At 41.7% G+C, this 21,332-nt stretch overlaps 1 protein-coding gene across 2 annotated transcripts in view; it reads left to right on the forward strand.

Moving 5' to 3' along the window:
• The first annotated feature begins 67 nt into the window (after positions 1 to 67).
• Positions 68 to 21,332, forward strand: part of OLAH (oleoyl-ACP hydrolase) — a 29,727-nt gene continuing 8,462 nt past the window's right edge. Inside the window, exons 1-5 of one of the 2 annotated variants that reach the window (XM_071805180.1) lie at positions 68 to 240; positions 8,960 to 9,034; positions 18,537 to 18,668; positions 20,282 to 20,420; positions 20,888 to 20,987. In XM_071805180.1, the coding sequence (XP_071661281.1) occupies positions 234 to 240; positions 8,960 to 9,034; positions 18,537 to 18,668; positions 20,282 to 20,420; positions 20,888 to 20,987 (453 nt within the window). In that variant the 5' untranslated portion in view covers positions 68 to 233. Of the gene's footprint in view, positions 241 to 8,959; positions 9,035 to 16,187; positions 16,337 to 18,536; positions 18,669 to 20,281; positions 20,421 to 20,887; positions 20,988 to 21,332 lie in introns of those variants that run through there. The other variant, XM_071805179.1, reaches the window with a different exon arrangement.

Here is a 21,332-nt window from a genome sequence, read left to right on the forward strand (position 1 = left end):
CGGAGGCCGCATCGATAAAAGCACAACGGGAGAACGCGCTGCTCGGCGGGCGTCTCCAGGCCTGGCGGGCATAGATATCCACCACGGACTGTGCTTGTAACCCCAGCAGCTTCCCCATTGGGCCTGAGCCCAGCTGGCTGGCTCTGGGGGGCTCCTGGCCCAAGGGCAAGTGGCCCTGCTACTTTGTGGGTGAGGAAGAGCTCGCAAGCCTGCAAGGACATTTCTCTGGCCAGATGACTGGTGGGTTTCTATGTGACCTGTTATAGTGGTGTGTGTGAGAGAAGCTTCTGGGGTGTGACCTGCAGCTCCACAGGCGTGGCAGGTAAGCACAAACCACCAGCACTGGCACTGGAGCAGTCTTTGTGTCCTGGAGCAGGTACTTCACCACATGGTGAAGCACCACTGGTATGCCAAAAGATGAAAGACACATGAGGCCTACTCGGTCCCTTCTGCCATGGTTAATGAGGTGTCATGTTTCAGGGGCACCTGCCAGGACTGCTCACTGGTACACTGGAGGGGTCTCTGGCACCTGTGAGGATGAAGAGCTATGGCTCAGCCCAGAGATATCCTCCTCTCCTACTGCCACTGGGAGACCTGGATGCACTGAAGAGCTCCCAAGCCCTGATGAAGGACTTGCAGCTCAGATAGCTCTTGAAGCAGTAATAGAACAGTTTGATGCAAAAGCCATCAGGGCAGGAGAGGAAGGTGTATGTCAGGCTATCTGCATCACACGAGAGTCTGTACACAAGGTTTGGACCAGGCTGAGCGTGTAGGCTGGTGCCTGCCATCACTGCCAAAGGCAGAGTCAGGACCTATACAGAAACTGTATAACCCTCACCAGTCTGCAGTCCCTATTACTTGCTTATAGCCTATGAAGTGCCAGATGTCTTTGCTACTCTAGGCCGTATGAGGACTGCAGTCTCCTATGGCTTGCTCTTTCCTTGGGACTGTAGACGTCAGATCCCTGTGGCCCTGCTTTTCATCAAAGGTCCCTGTCACATGTTGGTTTTTAACACTAAAAGTTTGCTTGATCCATCTCACTGATTCCCAGGTAGGTCTAAAGGCAGCTCAGAGATTAAAATCAAAGGCAATCATATCTTCATCTAAAAATCTAATTAGTAGCCTGTGCAAAGGAACAGAAGTATGATTCTTCCAAAAATGCAGTTTAACAAGGGGTTTGTAGTAATATTTGCCATTTCTAAGTGGAATTAAGGTTTAATTCAGGTTTCAGTTCACAGCTGTGAGCCTAGCTTTGAATGAATGCAGCAAAGTCAGCATGTGATAGAAAACACTATCGAACTTGAAATCCTACAATTTATCTTTTTTTTTTTTTTTCTTGCCACTGAAGCTGTGGTAATTGGGAAAGAAGAAAGATTACTTTTTCATATTCTGTATCACAAATGGCAAGATTTTTTAAATGTTGCACTAAAGTCTTTAGTTGTACCTATGGGAGTTGTGGTGATGTTATCTAAAGTGGGCTCTAGCCAAAAATTTTCTTTCCACACATTTTAGATAACACCAAGACATTCTAATACCCTGTTCAGGCTGTAGAGATGGAAATTAGAAGACTTTTTGGTGGTTTTTTTTTAAATTATTCTTCATTGTCGTACTTGCATAGGAGTACACCTAGCATAGCTGCTGTGAAAGCAAAGTAGGTAAACTGTTCATCTGCTGAAATGCTACTTAATCCTACTCTTCTGCTGTTCCTAAAAAGAAAGATTATTATATAAATCTGTACATTTTTAGAGCAGGAAGATTAAGGACAGAAGATGGTGTAATAGGGATCACCTAATCTCCTTCACTTTCTTCATGGCCTTAGTATAAATGTTAGAATATTTTCTGTGACATAACTGCCATGCTCAGAACAAAATGTCGGTGTTGCTACAGTGCATTATCACTCACAGCTTACGTGAACAAGGCTTTGCTCCTTGACTTCTTTCCTCTTTCCATCAGCCGCAGTGGCACCTTCTGGTTGGTTCCCTGTTCCTACATGTCTTTGCTGCCAAAATGGCTTCACATCACCTGTCTCACTCTCTCTTCTTCCCTGGGCCACTTTATTCAGTCAGCTTTTGCTATTTGCAGTTACATGTGCACACACAAAAGATAGCCCTGGAAAATGCGTATTTGTTTGCTTTTATTAATGATTATGTGAATGATGAATGTGAACAGGCATGTGTGTGATATAGTAATGTGTAAGGTACTGATACAGTTGCAGAACTAGGAAATTCTAACTAGATCACAATGTTTAGGACTGAGACATGCTGGTATCCATAGGCTGCACAAACTGCATTTCTTTGTGAAGGATAAAATCAGTAGAGAATGATATTGCCTAGCTGTCCGACAGCCTACAAGCTCTGTTATTACAGGTTTGCAGGTATCAAGTTGTCAATGTCCTGACTTGTTCAGGGTTCCATGTTCCCAGCCAGGTGTCTCAGATGCCTGCCTGGCTGTAAGCAACCCGGCAGCTTTAATAGCAGACTCTCTGCCGCCCACTGAAGTGGATCGTTTGACTCCCAGACTTCCTAATCTGCTTCTGCACATATTGGTGTGGCCTGACAAGTGCTGAGTAGAGCGGGATAATGACTTTGTCTCTGCTGGTGATGCCCTCGCTAACGCAGCTCAGCATCCTGTTGGCAGCTCACTGTTCACTCATGTTGAGCTTGTTGTCCACCAGAACTCCCAGGTCCCTTGCCATAGGGCTGCTCCTCAACCGGGCAGATCCCAGCCTGTGCTGCACTCCTGGATTATGTTTTCACAAGTGCAAGACCCCACTTGTGACAGGTTGCTGTTTGAAAAGGAGCCATTGACCATCACCCTGTGGGTGCAGCTTGTCAGCCTCTTCCCCACCCACCACACAGACCACTTGTCTGGATCGTAACATGTCAGTTTCTCTAGGAGGAGGCTGTGAGGAACCATATTGAAAGCCTTGGAGAAATCCAGGCAGACCATGTCCACCACCCACCCCAAATCAACTGGGCAGGTTACTTTATTGTAGAAGGTGATCAGGTTTGTCAAGCACAACTTGCCCCTGGTGAATCCGTGCTGGCTGTTCCCATTCACATGCTTCAACTGACTTGTGACAGCCCCTGGGAGGATTCGTTCCAAAACTCCCAGGAACTGAAGTCAAACTGATGGGCCTACAATTTCCTGGATCTCCTTTCAAGCCCTTCGTGTAGATGGGGCTGTCATTAGCCTTCTTCCACTTCACCTCCTTCTTTTGTCTGCCATTAGTTCATCAGATCACATATCTAACTTAAAATTTATAGGTAATAAATGTTTGTTTCTCTTGAAAACTTTACAATCCAGGAAAATCTTGATTGCACAGAGGAATTCTTACGTATCCTTCCTTCATTGTAATAGGGTCTAAGTCAGAGTATATCTGGTTTTGTTGGTGGTTTGTTGGGTTTTTTTTTAGATTGTCTGTTGTAAAAACAAAAACAAAAACAAAAAAAAAAAAAAGAAAAAATATTTCTCTGACCAGTTATCTTAGATTTCGAATAAATCCAGATTCAGCTGAATGTGTGCCAAAGAAGATCAAGTATTCATGCAATAATTCTTTCTTGGCTTATATATATATATTTTTCTGAATTAAAATTAGATCAGCTGAATGTGTCTTTCAAACCAATAAGACAGACCGTGCAGGTCTTGTGTTTCAGTAAGAGTTGTAAAATAATTCTTAAGGGCTAATTATTCCATTAGTTTAGCACAGATAAGTCTTTTACATTCAAACCTTGGGGCTGTATATGTAATCTCAGCATCAACCTTTCCAGCTGGTTTAAGTGGGTCAAATCTTACAAAAGGATTGTGTAAGGACCCTTCCCTTATCAACAGGATGATGGTGAGACTGTAGGGGATCAGCTGACTGATGTAGGTGAAAACAAATATATAGGATAAGTACTAGTTTTCAGCTTGATAGACAATATGCTCTTACTGCATAGCTATGTAGTTGCTGGTGTTGACAAAAAGATTGGGGTGGAAAGTTACGCTCCAAGAAGCTGGGAAGGGCAGGATTGTCTCTTTCATCATCAGCAGGATTAGACAAAGCTGACAGCAAATCTGCATCTCAGTTACAGATTTGTCTTGGGTTCCTCTCTGAATCGTGCAGTTTCCCTTCTCCCCATACTTGCCTTCCCCACAGATTTTGCAACTAAGTTTAATTTGATTTCATTTGTGAGTGCTGTTGCAGCAATAGCTGCCTTACTTGTACTAGCTTTGGACTTCATAAGCATCCCAACCAGTGTGACTGCCAGCTGGAAATCGCTCTAGATACTGTGTGCTGAGCCTGGGTACCCTTTCCAGGTCCTTTTTCTGTAGATTATCCGCTATTCAGCAAAAGAAAGTTGTATCAGACTCTCCAGCTCTGCAGGAGGAAATACAGACTTCCTTGCCTTTATTCATGTTCATTCACTTCGATGAGAACTTTGCAGCAAAAACAGCATTGATTTTGAATACTGTTACACTGCTTTTGTCATCAAATAGTACTGTAAGTCATCCTGTGACTAACAAATCAGGCCCCATTACTGATTTTTGGCAGGAATCTTGTATTTGTTTCCATACCTTATTAGCATGTTTCTGATTGTGTGAGTGACTGGCGTCAGTCACAGTTTCAGGCCTGCTTTAGCAAATGCTTGTGCAGAGGGTCTGTATGAACAATTAGTGGACCTATCAGTGCATCAGTAAAGTTTAAAATCCCAAATCCCTCTTTTTTTGCCTTTTTAAGGAGGGGCTGTTTACCAAGAAAGTATCAAGTATGGGCCAAAGGTGTCATGAAGGATTAAGCTCTCTTTTATGGCCATCTTGTTATATCAACCCATCAGCCAGTTCATCCCTACAGCAGGAGCTGCTCATTAACTTGTGTAAATATGTGTTACCAAATTCTCCTTTGGTCCCATAGGTTTGCTCTAGCAGTAGGAGAGCTGGTAGGAGAGTGGGAAGATTAAGCCTATTTGTTATGCTAATGACAACTGCTAATGATGGTAACACCTGAATGAACTCAACCCTTTTACAAAGAGAAAGGTAGCAGATACCAAAAAAAATTCACAGGTCTTAGCACAAGACCCCTCAGCATATTTGCTTTCATGTGGTCTAGTCAGGCATGACAATCAACTCAATGTCCTCCCAGTTACAGCCTCTCAAGGAAGAGCCTGTGTTTTCTGGTACTAAATTACATCCACACTGACTTATTTCATGAGTATGTTGGCAAGAATATTTCTAGCATTTCTTTCTGTTTTGCAAAATTACTGTTCTAGAGGAGAAACAACTTTGTTCCTCATGTCATCATATACCTATCAAAATTTCTGTGCTGTGACCTGATTGTCCAATGTGTAGTTAACAACAGTGTATGATCAGTTGATACTTATACAAGTGTGCTCATTTAGATCTTTGCAGAATTGTTTGTGTCTTGCTTGGTCAGTGACCTAGGAGAGGTGAGACACTTTGTCTGCTCCCTGGCAACAGCAGGGACTGGAGGTTCATGCATCCTCATTAACATTGCCTATAAACCAAAAATATTTTCAAATATTCTATATACTTATTCCTGTTACCTAATGTGCTAGAGATTTAAACTCTCACAGGTGGAGTAAAGAAGCATCGACAGTTACAGGCTCTTCTTCCTATTCTACTTTTCTTAGATGCCTGCTATTTCCACATGTAAGCACCTGCACTTCTTCCATCCCACATTGCACTTCACTTTTGGTTTTGGTGGGCTGTCAGCACTAGCCTGCTACTCCTTCCTCAAGCTCTCCTTTCTCATTATCGGCTTTGAGGCCTAGCACCCTGGGGACCTCGTTGTCCCCACATGCATGCGTGGCTGAGATGAGAAGGGTGTGTGGGGAGCAGTATTGGTGCAGTGCCCTGCTCCCCTTGGCAGGCATTTGTACCCCGGTGTCCCTGGAGCTCTGGGCTTTGTGTCTCTCAGAACCCTAACAACATTCCTTGCTTACTGAGAAGAGTTCCTTCATGTTTTTCAATAGCTATTTCAATCTTTTCTGTGATTCAATCTCTGGCAGTATTTTACTTGGCTCACATCAAGTATTGATGATTTCTGAAGGATCAATCGGCAGTTTATAGTCAAATATATAGTCAAATTAGCACCGTCGTTCACTCTCAGTGGTTAAGTGCTGGTAGCTGCATGACTCTTCATACTTTATAGATGTGCAGAGGAAGAAGGGACCACTGACAACTGTCTCACGTTGTCACTGTTTCTGTTGGTGAAGACTGTATAGTTTCTGCAAGTTAACTGCTGTGTAATAATCTGTTACCCTGCAGAATTTGTAGATACAGCTGTGCACAGTGCCCAGACACTCCTGCTTCCAGAAGCTGGAGTCGTAATGTGCTATGGTGAGGTAGCTGCTCTATAACAAGTGAACACATTTCTAGTGAACTTTTTTCCAGACTCTGGGCTGTGATTTTTGTTGCCAGTAAGTGTACTCTGATAACTTCTCATTCTGCATGCTCAGCTCTGCATCTGTTCCTGGTCAGGTGATTTGTGCCTTAGTTCACCTATTCCCCTAAGTGTGACGCATGCATCTATTGATTTCGGCTTCTTCTTTTATCTACTGCTATCATTGCTTTGTCCCCTTAAACAAAATCCTGCCTTTAACAAGCAGTGTATCTCTTACTTCTTAGGAAGTGCAATAGACTGTTCCTTCACGTCTGGCTATCCTCACAATACTTGTAGTTTTACTGCTATAGCACTATGGAGTTTGCTGACTTTCTTGGAGCCTCCAAATGCAAATGTGAGTATGTTGCTACATTTGTTGATTAACTCTTATTTTACGGAACCAGTTGTGGAGGTTTTGTAGCCTGCACATGTACAGTTTTTAAAGGCAAAGGCAGGGTCCTGCTCAGTGCACCTATATCAGGAAATCTTTATCCTCCCATAGAAGCACCTCCATGCTATTAACATGCCTGAGAGCATTCAGCAATGGTTTCCTCATGCTGTTTTCTAATGATTCATTATCAGATTGCATATTTGCCCCATGCACTGATGGAATTACTGCCTTTTGGGGAGTACAGTCAGTTGCATTTCTAGATGAGCTCAGTTTCTTATGTGTAGAAGGGCTGTCTTCACCAAGGTTCTGTATTGTGTTACTCCTGGGCATCTTTGGAAAGCCTCTCTCTGTAACTTTAGTTGCTTCATCTGTTTATTGTATGTTAGACCTAATGCTTTGCTCAGATCAAGTCTGCATTCTTTTTCTGTGGCAGTCGCTGTACATCATTCATATGCTCTGCTCTTGGCATTTCTTTAATTGCCTTCAGTTTTTCAGGGTCCAGTTGTAAAGGAAATACAAAAGATGTGTGTATTTCTGACTTAAGGTTGGTGCCTGGTTCTTGAAATATGTCTTTATCTTCTCATACAAGCTGGATGGGGTCCATAGTGGCAATTCCACCTCTCTTTTGTGCTAAGAACACCTGTGGTGGTTGTTGAACTCAAAAAATTCCTACAGTTTCCTTTTACTTACAGGGTGCAGAGCATCTAAGGACCAACAAATTCATTTTCTTATTCCACAGCGTTCTTGTTGATAGTTTGCATTGTCTCACTAGCTTATTATAGCACCCAATAACTTTTCTCTTATCTGATATTGCTGCCTGGAAGTGTTACAGTCTGGTTGTGGCTCTTGTTCTACCACAGTAGGAATTGAAATTTGGATCCCTTCCTTGAACATTCCTAGTTGAAAGCATTTCTGTAGGGTGAGCTTTATCCCAAAGCTATCAATGAGTCTCCAAAATTTGAGACCAAAACTGGGTTTCTAATCTGTGTGATGTATCGGAGATGACAGTATATGAGGTTTTTTGTTTATCATTTTGTGTGCCTCACCGTGTTCCCATAGGAGGCTGTGGGTGGCCAGCAGTTTGCACTGCTAAGGGTGCTGCACTCTAGATCAGGTGGAGACTTCTGTGGATGGCCACAAGGTTGTGCCCAGGCAGGGGGCACCTGAGCAGCCTTAGGGAGAAGTTTCAAGACTGCAATGTGGGCTGAGAGGCTGATAGTATGAGAAAGCCTGTTTCCTGCCCACATTTCTCTGTTTAAAGGTTCATTGTTCTAATTTAGGTTCTTACAAAATCTGGCTTTTGGAACGTAAACACAATTTCCCTGGTTTGGGTGTTTGCTGCAGGGAGCAAGTGTAGGAAGGGCTCCTCTAGGCAGCTGGGATCCTGCCACGGTATCTTTCTGTATCTGCAGCTGACAGGGCCGAGACAGGGGCAAACTGGTATTGATGAAGTTTTGTTCTATCTCAGAAGTGGGTTTTTTTGGTTATGCCAGTGAAGCAGTTCTATCAGTTACTAGGATGCTTCAGATAATGATAGGTCAACACATGTTCCTCTCCTACTGACATAGCAACAAAAATGTGCATTTATTTTTCTTTTATTTTCCATGGCCAGCCATGTATACAGACTGGCCGTTTTTATGTGACTTCCATGCTTTATTTCTTTTTGCAAGACTGGAAAGTCAGCTTTTCTACTGGATTCTGCTGCCTCCAGGCTTTTTCCTGAGTACTTAAAAATTTTATTTTCTTCCTTGCTCAGCGGACCTTAGCACTATGTATTAAGTACAATAATAAAAAGAACTCTCTATTTGTTGAACTAAATGTTGTTTTCTGTTAGCAGAACTGTCTTATGGCATTGAAACTAGCTGGCTGTCTTCACTCATGTACAGACTCATTTCCTGCATCAAGCTAATAGGTGCATGGTGCTGAAAGTGTTCACCAAGCCATTGTCACGTGCATGTTCTATAACCATTTTAATAACACGAATCAATCTTAAAGCTGGTAGCTTTTCTGGAAAGCTGTTGCAGAATCTGATGGATCCAGTGGCTAAAAAAAAAAAATCTTATTTATAGCCATGGTTAGTTCATGGACAAGCTGTAACCATTACTTGAAATGTCCTCACTTCCCCATCCTTGTCTTCCACTCTGTTTGTAGAAGGTAATGTGCTATCTTTATAAACTCTTTTCTAGCCACACCATGCGCCAGATCTGGTTTGAATTCACTTTTCTTGAAGAGGCTGACCAGTGCTATGGGCAGAATTCCAGGTGAGGTCTCTTCAATACTCTTTCTGCTGTCACTCATCTTTCCAAATCTCTCCAGGAGGTTCTGCTAATGCATCTCTAAAGTCTTCCCTTCTGCAAATTCTGCTTTTCCCTCCATGTTTCAGCTGCATGATTCCTATTTTATTACTTGTGTGTGTGTCCTGGTTTTGTTGAAAACCAAGTTTCTCTTTTAGTGAATTTTGCCTGTCAGCTAAAGCCAGATACATGTTTTGGTAAACCTAGCAATGGAATGCAAACTTACTGATAAGTACGGATGGATATCTCGCAAGAGGGGCAACGAGAAACCGGTGACCAAGAGACTGACCAACTGTGTATAACATTCCATTCACGTGAATACTTCATATAAAAGTGGGAGATCACGAGGATCTCATCCCTTTTCCTTTTCCCTTTTTCCTCATGGCTGATATTAGGAGAGGACCTTCCCGGTTGTCCCTGCGAACTGAGGCCTAGTGAGAGACCGAATCCAGCTCCGGTTGGCTACAGAGTCTAATCCAGGACTTTGGGTGCTGGCTCTGCAGTTGCTGAGACTTTCAAGATTGGTTTTGTATATTTTGTATTATTTTCTCTATTCTTATTAGTAGCATTAGTAAAATATCTTTAATTTTTCTGACTCTCTTCTCTCTGTCCTTCTTTGCCTCCCGATCGCCTGTCCTTAGTGGGAAGGGGGGAGAGGAAGGGGCAAAAGGGGGAAGTGGGGGGGAGAGGAGGTTAACAATACATCTGCCAGGGTTTGATTGTCACCCCGCAATCTTAACCCTCGACAGTGTAATTCTCTGAGGCCATAATTAAGATTAATAATAAATTGTGATGCATGCCGGTTTTGATTCATTTAAGACTGTCTCTGTCTCAAGACTGCCCCAAAGGGAAGGCTTACTACTGCTTTCTTTTGGATGGTATGAGAACTGCTTAATTGCATGCCTCTCCATAGAAGCAGCTAAGGGTGGTTTTTTAAGAGAAAGATTTAAGTGTATCCTTATTTTTATCCTTTGAAGTTGAGTGATGAGGAAATGAAGTATAATTGCAGTAAATGTGCTAAAAATGATGCAGATTTGTTAAAATAATAAATAATTATTGACAATGAACAATGACTGTTGGAAGAGTAAACAAATTGCACAATACATACTATCCAATGTATTTCACAACTGTCAGTATTTAAAGTCAACTTTTATTGAGCAACATACACAATTTAGTTCTTTAAATCTGTTGTGTACAACTGAGGAACACATGTTGCTTTGTTGCCTTAATTCAGGGATCTGTATATGCTTATTTTACTGGTCAAAATGAGTCACATTAAACTACTACTAGTGAGTTGCAACTGCCCCAGCAATGTTTCTGTTGTTAAACAAGAATTACATTGGTGGGTTTCCAGTACTAATATCTACTGGATAAAAAGATTACTCCTGCACTATTTCACTATCATTTCTGAAAGAATCACACTTACTAGTCATCCTCTAAGTGTTTTATCCACTTTTAATCTTGCAGATTGCTAGAAGTGACAGGTTACTTCATGCATTTCAGTTTTATGACCTGCAGAATGCACACTGCTTATACAGAATAGTAGATGTTGTCATTTACCATCAATTGGTAGTAAGTAAGTTTCAGTTTTTTGAGCATGCAGGTATTTTTTGACTTACCATTAGGTCCGCTTGTATTAGTTTTGTGGTCCAAAAGAGACTGAAAATTGCCAGAAAGCAGCAGCTAAGAAATCTGTAAGGATAAGGAACTTCTGAAGAGTATTTGAGAGTCTTAGAGGGTGGTTTTCAGTGGACCCACACTCTGCCATCTGTGATGCATGGAAGCCAACTCAGCACGGCCATTACGAAGGCAGGTCCTGGATCTGCTTTGTGCCAGGAGAAAGGCAGCATCACAAGGGATAAGGAGGGGTGGAAAAAGGTTACAGCACTGAGTGATAAGAGAAACCCCTCCTTACCCTCTAAATTACCCTCTGAGAGACCTTACAGAACAGGTATGAGGGCTTGAGTCTGATAGATGAAGTGCATAATGAGATAGAGGAGAAACCTGTGCAAACGGTCTTGTCAAGGTCAGAGAGACCAACCCCTCACAACAAAACCTGCATTAAGACCAGCGCCAAGAAGAAACAATGGTGAGTTATGGTCATTGGTGATTCCCCACTGTGTGGAATGGAATGACCTGTTTGCAGACTGGACCCTCTTTTCAGGGAAGTTTGCTGCCTCCCTGGGGCCTGAATTAGGGATGTCACCATAAGACTGAAGAGCCTGCTACAACCTTCAGACTACCGTCCATTCCTGCTCTTTCACATGGGTAGGAATGCTGTCACGTCAAAAAATCTAAGGCCTATCAAGAAGAACGCTAAAACATGTAGAAGCACAGGTCGTGTTTTCTTCAGCCCTCTCAGTAACGGAGGAAGACTTTGGAACAAACAGGCGACCCCAGGATATCAGTACCTGGCTCCAGGGCTGGTGCCTCTGCCAAAACTTCAGGTTTTTAAACCATGGAAGAGCCTTCAAGAGACAAGGTATTCTGGGGCCTGAAGAGATCCACCTGTCCTGATGGGAAAAGGCAACTTTGGGTGTAAGCAGGAGGGACTGACTGAGAGAGGTTTAAACTAGAATCAATGCAGGGAAGGAGATACCAACAGTGTTGCAGCAGGTAAGCCAAGGGTTGGCATGTCATTGCCTGAAGGTGGCAATTTACGCTGCTTCTGGGAGCATGGATGGCTCAAGGACATATCTGAAATGTTTGTACACCAACACACACAGTATGAAAAACAAACAGGATGAACTGGAAGTGTTGCTTAGCTCACAGAGCTACAATATCATTGGTATTAGCGAGATTTGGTGGAATGAGTCCCACAACTGGCGTGCTAGAATGGAGGGCTACAGGCTGTTCAGAAGGGATAGGCAGAGCAAATGAGGTGGAGGTGTTGTATGTAAGAGAGAGGTTTGATTGCACAACCCTTAGAGTTAGCGATGATGTGGTTGAGAGCCTCTGGGTGAGGATTAGGGGGATGGAAAACAAAGGAGGTGTTGTACTGGGTGTCTACTACTGATTGCCCAGCAAGGATGTAAGCACCAACGAGTTATTCTACAGGCAATCAGGAGAAATTTCTGGATCAGTAGCTCTCGTCCTTATGGGAGACTCCAACTTCCCAGACATAACTGGGAGTATCATACTGCCATGATGAGCAGGTCTCGGAAATTCTTGAAGTCTGTAGGAGATAGCTTCTTGACACAAGTACTCAGTGAGCCAACTAGGAAAGATACCCTCCTAGACATGCTGTTTGTGAATAGAGAAGAGCTCGTGGGGGATGTGATGGTAGGTGACCACAGTGATCAGGAAATCATTGATTTTAAAATTTTCAGTGTAATGAGAAAAAAAGGACAGCAGAGTTTCTACCCTGGACTTCAGGAGAGCAAACTTTAAGATATTCAGGGAGCTATTATATCTAGCAGAGTACCCTGGGAATCTGCTTTTGTGGACTTAGGAGTCCACGAGTGTTAATCGGTTTTCAAGAAGCACCTTTTAGGAGCAAAGGAGGAGGCAATTCCACTGTGTGTTAAGTCACGCAAGTGAGGCAGAAGACCAGCTTGGCTGAACAGAGAACTTCTCATGGAGCTCAAGAGAAAAAAGAAATTGTATGATTTCTGGAAGCGAGGTCAGGTTTTGCAGGAATATTACAGAGCTGTGGTTCATATATGCAGTGAGAAAACATGAAAGGCCAAAGCTCAGTTAGGGTTGAAACTGGCCAGTGGTGCTTCAGATAACAAGAAAGCCTTTTAAAAACATGTTAATAGCAAGAGGATATTGAAGATGCTCATCTAGTAAGGATGAAGAAAATGCAGAGGCATTCAATTTTTTTTTTGCCTCAGTCTTTAATAATACTGACAGATACTGGGCTGCCTCGTCCCGAGTCGGAGGACTACAACTGTGGGAACAGTGACTTTCTATTTGTGGACACTGGAATTGTAAGGGACCAGCTGTTCCAGCTGAATGTGCACAAGTCCTTGGGGCCTGATGGGATTCACCCCACAGTACTGAGGGAGCTAGCACATGTTACAGCAAGACCACTCTCAATCATCTACCAAAGGTCTTGGGAGTCTGGCGAGGTCCCTGCTGGCTGGAAGCTAGCCTAGGTTATTCCAATCTACCAAAAGGGTGCGAGGGAAGACCCAGGAACTACAGAGCTGTTAGTCTAACGTCAGTTCCTGGAAAAAATATGGAGAAGATTGTACTGAGTATTATGGAAAGACATTTAAAGAATAATGCAACTGTCAGGCACAGTCAACATGGGTTCTCAAAGGGAAAGTCTTGTTTAACTAATTTGATCTCCTGTCATAAGGTCACCCGCCTCATGGGCAAAGGGAAGACATTGGATATAGTTTTTCTGGATTTTAGTAAAGCTTTTGATACTGTCCTGCACAGCATCCTTCTGGATAAGTTGTTCAGCTGTGGGATGAGCAGGTTCATGGTGCACTGGGTGAAGGAACTGGCTGAAAAACAGAGCTCAAAGGGTTGTAGTGAATGAGGCTACATCTGGCTGGTGACCAGTCACCAGTGGTGGTCCTCAGGGTTCAGTTCTAGGTTCAGTTCTGGTCAATATATTTATCAACAATCTGGATGCAGGAGTTGAATGCACCATTAGCAAGTTTGCTGATGGTACCAAACGGGGAGGTACTACTGACTCTCTTTAGGAATGGGAGGCCTTGCAGAGTGATCTAGATAGATTAGAACTTTGGGATATGATTAATGGGATGAAATTTAACAAGTCCAAATGCTGGATTCTGCACTTAGGATGGAGTAACGCTGGGCATGAGTATAAATTGGGAGAGGAGTGTCTGGAGAGCAGACCTGCAGAAACGGACATGGGGGTGCCGGGTGACAGCAGCTCAGTGTGAGTCAGCAGTGTGAGCCCTGGCAGCCAAGGGGGCAAACCCCATCCTGGGGGGCATCAAACACAGCGTCACCAGCTGGTCAAAAAAGGTGAGTGTCCTGCTGTGTTCAATGCTGGTGAGGCCTCACCTCAGGTACTGTGTGCACTTCTGGGCCCCACAATTTGAGAAGGGTGTGAAGGTCCTTGAATGTGTCCAGAGAAGGGCAAGAAACCTGGTGACAGGGCTGGCAGGAATGTCCTGTAAGAAGCGGCTGAGCACTTTGGGCTTGTCTAGTTTGGAGAAAAGGAGGCTGAGGGGCGACCTCATGGTTCTCGACAGCCTCCTGCGGAGGGGAGGAGGGGAGTGAGATGCCGAGCTCTTCTCCCTGGGATCCAGTGATATGACATGAGGGAACGGTTCAAAGCTGTGCCAGGGGAGGTTTAGACTGGACATAAGGAAATGTTTCTTTACTGAAAGGGTGTTCAAACACTGGAACAGGCTCCCTAGGGAGGTGGTCGATGCCCCAAGGCTGTTGGTATTTAAGAGGCATTTGGACAATGCCCTTAACAACATTTCAACTTTTGATCAGCCCTAAATAGGTCGGGCAGTTGGACTAGATGATCATTGTGTTAATAGGTCCCTTCCAACTTTATAGTCTAGTCTATTCTGTTCTGTGCTAGTGCTGAGTTGGCAAAGCTGGCTCTGTAAAGCCCTCTTTTACCTTCAACCCTGGAAATGGCAAACATAATTTTGTTGAGAGTGACACCTCCTGGAACTGCTTAATTTGTGAAAATATTAATTTTTCATATGAAAACAAATAAATTTATAGTCTTTGGATACTGAGAAAAAATTTAGAAGGCAAGCAAAACCAACCAATACATACAATTTATAATTTTATTATTTTTAAGGAACTGTCATGCTACTTTCAAAATCTTAACCTATTCTATTTTCAGCCTTGGTTAAGAAATAATAGTTTCCAATAGGATTTTATTACTTTTAGGAACATTATTGGTTGACCTGACATTTATAACAGCTGGCTTTCATAACATTAATGCTGTGTGTCAGATTTTACAGTTGGCACAGTTTGAGGTAGGAATAAATAAAGCATATTAGGTACTTTATGATAAGTTGTACCTTATCATCAAATACCTCTTATAGAACATACATCATGTGGAGAAGCAGTACTGGGCATGACAGCACAGGTCAGGACTAGCAAATATAAGCTGCTTTAAGTTGTGCACCTTCCAAACATAGGTGTGCCTCATCTTACTTCACAATAATTACAACAGAAAAGTCCTGTGGAAGAAGCCTTAGCAACACTTTCCACTTTGCCATTTGGAAGTGGCAGCTGCGGGGCCCAGGACCAGCCTTTACTGTGGAGCCCACGCTTTTCCATGGAAGCTGCTGCAGTCAGAAGAGGCAGGATAAGGGAGAAACACTGACATTTGAGAAACACTGGAACCTGAGCAACACTGGAATTTTGGCTTGTTTGTCATGTTAATTTAGGTTTTCTCAGGCAAGCAGAGATCAGCAGGGAGTAGAAAACTGCAGACCTCGTTTGGGAAACTGCTTACTGACTGGCTAAGTCAACAGGCAGGCTTTTCTCTTACCGCCACAGATTTTTCAGTTTCCTAGAAATGAAGAATAATATGAAACCCACAAAGTAGTCTAACTTATGTGTCTCAAGTTAAGCATCGGAAGCCATTTGAGCACTCAGATTCATTAGTTTTGGCCACTACTTTTGCATGTTTTTTGTTATCACTACTGATATTTTCGGTAGAGTAACAACAACAACAACAAGGCAATATTCCTAGTACTACAAATGCAATTACAAAATATAACTGGTGGTTTTAGGTTGCTGATAGCATCTGATCCCCAGGAGCACAACACAGGAGATAACAGAAGTCATTTGCACACAGCTATGTCTTCCAGCTTGTAGAAATTATAACTGGCCTACTAACCAAATGCAGTGTCTTATTCAAATCAGGCAATGTTCTTCTACGTTAACATTTTCAGGCCCCTACAAAACTGTCCAGCAGAGGTGTGGGTGCTGTACTTTCGAATATAGTTCTTACAAAAGGCTGTCTTTTCTTGGTTACTTTAGGCAGGCTTTTTCTTCAGCAAGGTGTGGGGCTCCATATTGAAACTGGTGTAACTTCAGCACCATCATGGGCATGTTGAACTGTGCTTTGTCAGTCTTTGGGACCGATCTGTCCTTGCGCTTTCCATATCTTGCTTCCAACACTGTGTGTCAGGCCAAGCCCCTGATGCTCTGTCTCCCTTTTGGGGTGCTCTGTGCCTCAGGCCCTGCCTTTTTTCCAGGGTGTGGGCTCCTCCCCTTGAGCCTGGAGAAGACTTAAAGCAGTGGCTGTGCCACCCAGGTGCACATCCCTCCTCTCCTGCCAGGCTGCCTCTGCTCCCATTGCTGCTGGTACGTAGAAATGCCGATTCCTGCTTCTTTCTGTGGAGTGCTGGGAAGTGGATCTACGCTAGGGCTGTCTTTTCCGGGCACTGGTGGTTTTTCCTACCTATTCAAGTATTTGCAGCTGAAGTCAGCTGGGTGGATAGTGATGGAATAAACCTGTGTGAGTAGAAAGTGTGAAAGATTCTCGATGACTGGTAATGTATCTTTAAATAGTTTAGGGACTTCAACTACATGTCCTTCTTCATCATGCTTGAAATTTTTCTCTCCCCTTTGGAATCAGTTTGAGAGAGATTTTTCTTTTCTTATTTGACTGTCAAGTTAAAATGTTGGCTTCAGAAATGTTTGAGGTTTTCTGTCTTTTTGTGGAAGAAGTGACTGTCTAAAGTGGATTCATGGTACTGAAGCTAAGTGAATCTACCAGAGGAATTATGTCCTCTGCAGAATTGGTTCCACTATCCTCCAGCTATTTTTAAGCTCACATTGTCTACCCAGTGATTTTTGATAAAAGTTTTTTTTTTGCTTGCTCTTCTTATAGTTTCTTTGAGGTGATTCTTGACAAATGTTGACAAACTTTCCAGTTTAAATATATGTGAAAATCAAGAAATTGCCACAGCAACATTTGTGTGGATTTTCTTCTGTCTTGCTTCATTATGTATTTTTAAAATGGGTTTGAACTGCTGCCTGTTCTGGTCTGGTTGCATTTCTCAAACTTTTTGTACAGGTGAAAAAGACTGCATGTAGGCATGTGGATGTATTTTGTGATGCATCAGCCCTTGCATATAATGAGCTATATTCAAAGAAGGAAATAATATGCATAATGTTTTGCAGCATTTTGAAAATAGAATTTTGCTGCTTGTTATCCCTTAGTTGCTATTTTTCAGTCTTTTGAACAAGAACATGCGAGTTTGTTGTAATGGTTGCAGAAAACATTTTATTTAAAAATTCTGTATCATCACTGTTGCTTCTAATTAATTTATCTTTACCAGGTATTTCTGTTGCACATGGTGTTCCCAGGTTCTTTTGCCAGCACACAAGCAGTAGCAGCGTGTCACCTCAGTACTTATGTCCACAAACCTGATAAGCAGGAATAAAGGACATGAAAACCAGGAAAGAAGAATAAAAATGGCTGAAATTTGCTCTTTTCTTCAGATAGTAAAGACAGTATCTGATGCTAGAGACAACAGAGTTGTCATCTTCAATGCTATTTTTCCTTTGCAGTGAGAAGGAAGCAGCAGTTATAAATTGTGCTTTAGCTGTTGCATCTGTCAGTGAGTAAACAAAAATATTAATGCTGCTGTGATAAAGCTGAATGTGGTTGTGGTTACTCTACTGTCTTGAAAAGAATATTAAAAAAATCAGAAAAAGTCCAGACATGCGCAGTGATGCTGGTCATGAGTATGGAAGCAGCGCCCTAGGAGGCATACCAAAGCAAGCCAAGGCTTTTCATTCATGAAAAGGGCTGACTGCAGCCAGAGACAATATGACAGAACATCTCAGAAATGCTCTGGGGCAAATCCTGAGAGACGCACTATTCACTTTCTTTGCAGTACTGCTCTGTGGCCATGAAATGAAGCTGCAGGAGTTGGATTAAAAGCAAAAAAGGAGCTTATTCTTTATGCAACCAACACTAGAGCTGTGCAACTCATTGAAAGAGGATGTCATAGATGGCACCTGTTCATAGGAATTGAAGGAGAGACTGGATAAATACATGAAAGATAAATTCATAGATGTTTCCTATATATAAAGAAACTGCATCCAGTTCCCTTGACATCCATTTTACCACTGCATTAGAGAGAATATTGAACCAGGTGGTCCTTATGTCTTCTAGGTCTTCAGATGTACCTTATATTTTTGTGTATGTTCTAAAAACCTGTGTTTTTAAATGGTCATCCTGAAATCCTACATCGTTTTTTTCTCCTGCTTGTTACATTCTTTGTGGACAGTGATTTGAATAGGAGAAAATATTAACTAGGGGTGTTGCTCAATACAATTTCATCACCATTTATAAAAACAGAACTGGTTTCCACTGTTGCATGAAGATTATCTAACAGATTGTTGTGGCATAAGCAGTTCTGATAACAGAAAATATTGCGGCCCATTGTTTCAAATTAAACTTCATTCACTCTAATTTTCCTGTAGCTGAAGAGTCTTGTTCTAAAATGACGTTTGGTTTTCTTGTTTTTTCTTGTTGTTTGTTTGTTTTTAGAAATGGAGAAAGTGGTTGCTTGTCCATACAAAAGGCCAAACGCTCTCTGTAGGTTGATTTGCTTTCCATGGGCTGGGAGTGGAACTTCTCGGCTTGCTCAATGGGGCAAACTCTTCAGCAGCTCAATTGAAGGTTAGTCATTTGTGTAGTTAAAGGAGAAGTTAAACAAGTCTGAAATACACGGTAGCCACCTTTTTTGAATGAAATGTAATGTTCTTGAAAGCACTTCAGTCTTTTTCCAATGGGTCTTACCCAGAAAGGAATTCCATTAGGAATTAGCATTCCCGTTAGCATGCTGAGTTTACTAAGTTTCTGTACTACCTTAGACCAAATTATATTTGGCTGGGTTAAAGTTACATTCTCAGAGCTAAATTTCACAAGACTGTGGTACGTTTGACTGCTTCAGAAATTATTGGTATGATTCAGAAACAGCAATACACTGGCATATTATTAATATGATAAAAAAGTCATCAGCAAGGTTAACAGTGAAGATCTGAGAACTACTTCTAATGTTGAGAGACTGCACAGAATGAATTTCTGTCATCCAGAGTGTTTGCATGGTTTTGCACTCGTATCAAAACCGAAGTTTAAACTATGGATTTATAACAGTGAAATTCCATTTAGTTCAAGTGTGAAGTAATTCTCACTGCTATCAGGCTACATCAGCACTAAAAAGATCTGTTGCTGAACTGTGCGAAGAGGAACTAAGGCCATTTTCCAGGCCTTCCACAAATAAGAAAAATAATCTAGCATTTATAGACAGAATTACTACTGCGATTGTACGAGTCCTCTAAATGCTTGTATGCTTTCAGTAAAAACTTGCACAAGTCACATCAAATTTTCCTTGACATTTTAAATTAAAAAAACCACTTTTGTCCACTGGAACTGCTTCCAGCAAAGTTACTAAGGAGATGGCCTAGGAGCAACTGCAGGCACGGATTAATAAAATCGTGGTGTAGCATGCTCTTTCAAAGATGCTTTGTGCAGATTGGAAGTATAGAAGATGCAAACATTTCTGTACAGCTGGCTATGGTATCAGGTAGTGGTTTATTCTACCTCTTCTAAAATACTTTGTGTCTGACCCATTACTTCCATATGAGTTTAGCAGTTTGTGTGATGTCAAGCAGATTTTAGAAAAGCAACTTTTTTTTTTTTCTGTTCTATTCATTCCTGTCTCTAAACAGTGGGAGGGAAATCCCCAGATTTGAAAGGAATAAAAGCATGCAATATGTCCTTCCATATAGATATAAACTGCCATCCATTTATACTATGATTCCACATTTTACTATGTGCAGTGCTGAAGAGCCTGCAAAGAACAAGGACCGTATGATTCTAATATAGTTTAACTTTCTAACGCTGCCATTGAAAGGATGTATTTCACACAACCCTCAAACTTATTGAAATTAATGAATTGTGGTTATTTGTTAGTAATATTAATAATAATGAAGTTGCTTTGAAACCTCAGCTGAGAGCAGGACCTTGAGGATTTCTGACCCAAGGCATTTATCGAACAGATCAACGGGAGACGCATCATTTGTGAGTAAAGGAAGGGACAGAGACCTAATCTCTCACAGAATTAAAAGACAGCAGTAGCAACAGCAAATACACTGTATAAACTGTAAGAAAGGTTAATTTAAATAATCTATATATTCTGCAGAACAGATTTAAAAACTTAACATGATTTTACTGTTTCAATTTGAAATAACTGTAATTCTTTTCCCTCCCTTCTTCTACCTCTTCTGCAGTGTCCTGTGTAAGGCTTCCTGGAAGAGAATCTCGTCTTAAGGAGCCTTTTCCAAAAGACATGACAACCATAGTTAATGAAATTACAAGTGTTTTGTTAAAAGAATTGCAGGAAAAACCATTTGCATTTTTTGGTCACAGGTAAAAATATATACATTTTTAGATACCCTGGTGAAGGAGTTTTATATTTGAACACTAGGAGCAGATAGTTACTTGCCTTTATCTGAAAAACTTTAGGAAAATACACTTCTGCAAAGGTCTTTATTCAAGTCATCAAGTTCTATTTACTCTTAATATTTGTGTCAGTGCTTACTCTACGTGAATGCAGGGAGTGAACCATTTGTAAAACACATAGATTTTGAAGATTACTTAGTCCCAAGTATTCAAAATAACTTTTCTTATTGCAAAAGGGTCTGACTTGTAACACTAGACTGCATAGGAATACATTTCATGTCTCTTAACAAATATCACTATAATTTACATGTCATATATGGTTTCAGTAACTGTTCAAGATAGCCAGTTAGTGCTGAAATTCAAATAATGCTTAAATGTTCCAGTTTTTACATATGTTTTATCTTACTTTGCTTTAATTTCTCTTTTTGCTACAGTTTTGGATCTTACCTCAGTTTTGCAGTTGCACTACACTTGAAAGAGAAGTACGGACTAGAGCCGATCCATCTTTTTGTATCAGGGGCACATGCCCCAAATGTAGGTTACAGCATCACTAACAGTACAAACCACAACAGTATAAAACAAGCATTAACCTTAGCTCAGGGAGAAGTGTCTTCTTAAGCTAATGCCACCATTTTTGAATACTGTATTATTTACCATGGCCTTTGGCTTAGTACTAAAATGTAATAAAAACAAATTAGTGCCACTCCCTACTCTGTCACATGTGAACGGTCTAAACTAAGCTTTCATAAACCTCCTGCACCAGCCCTCAGTACATTTGTGCATTTCTTTCTTTTCCTCCTCCTTCTTCGTTGGCTTTTTAACCTGTCCTCAGTTCCTTCGGGTTCTAGTGGTTCTGCTCATCTTTCTTGGGAAAACAAC

This window comes from Patagioenas fasciata, chromosome 2, assembly GCF_037038585.1.
Source record: "Patagioenas fasciata isolate bPatFas1 chromosome 2, bPatFas1.hap1, whole genome shotgun sequence".
NCBI lineage: Eukaryota > Metazoa > Chordata > Aves > Columbiformes > Columbidae > Patagioenas > Patagioenas fasciata.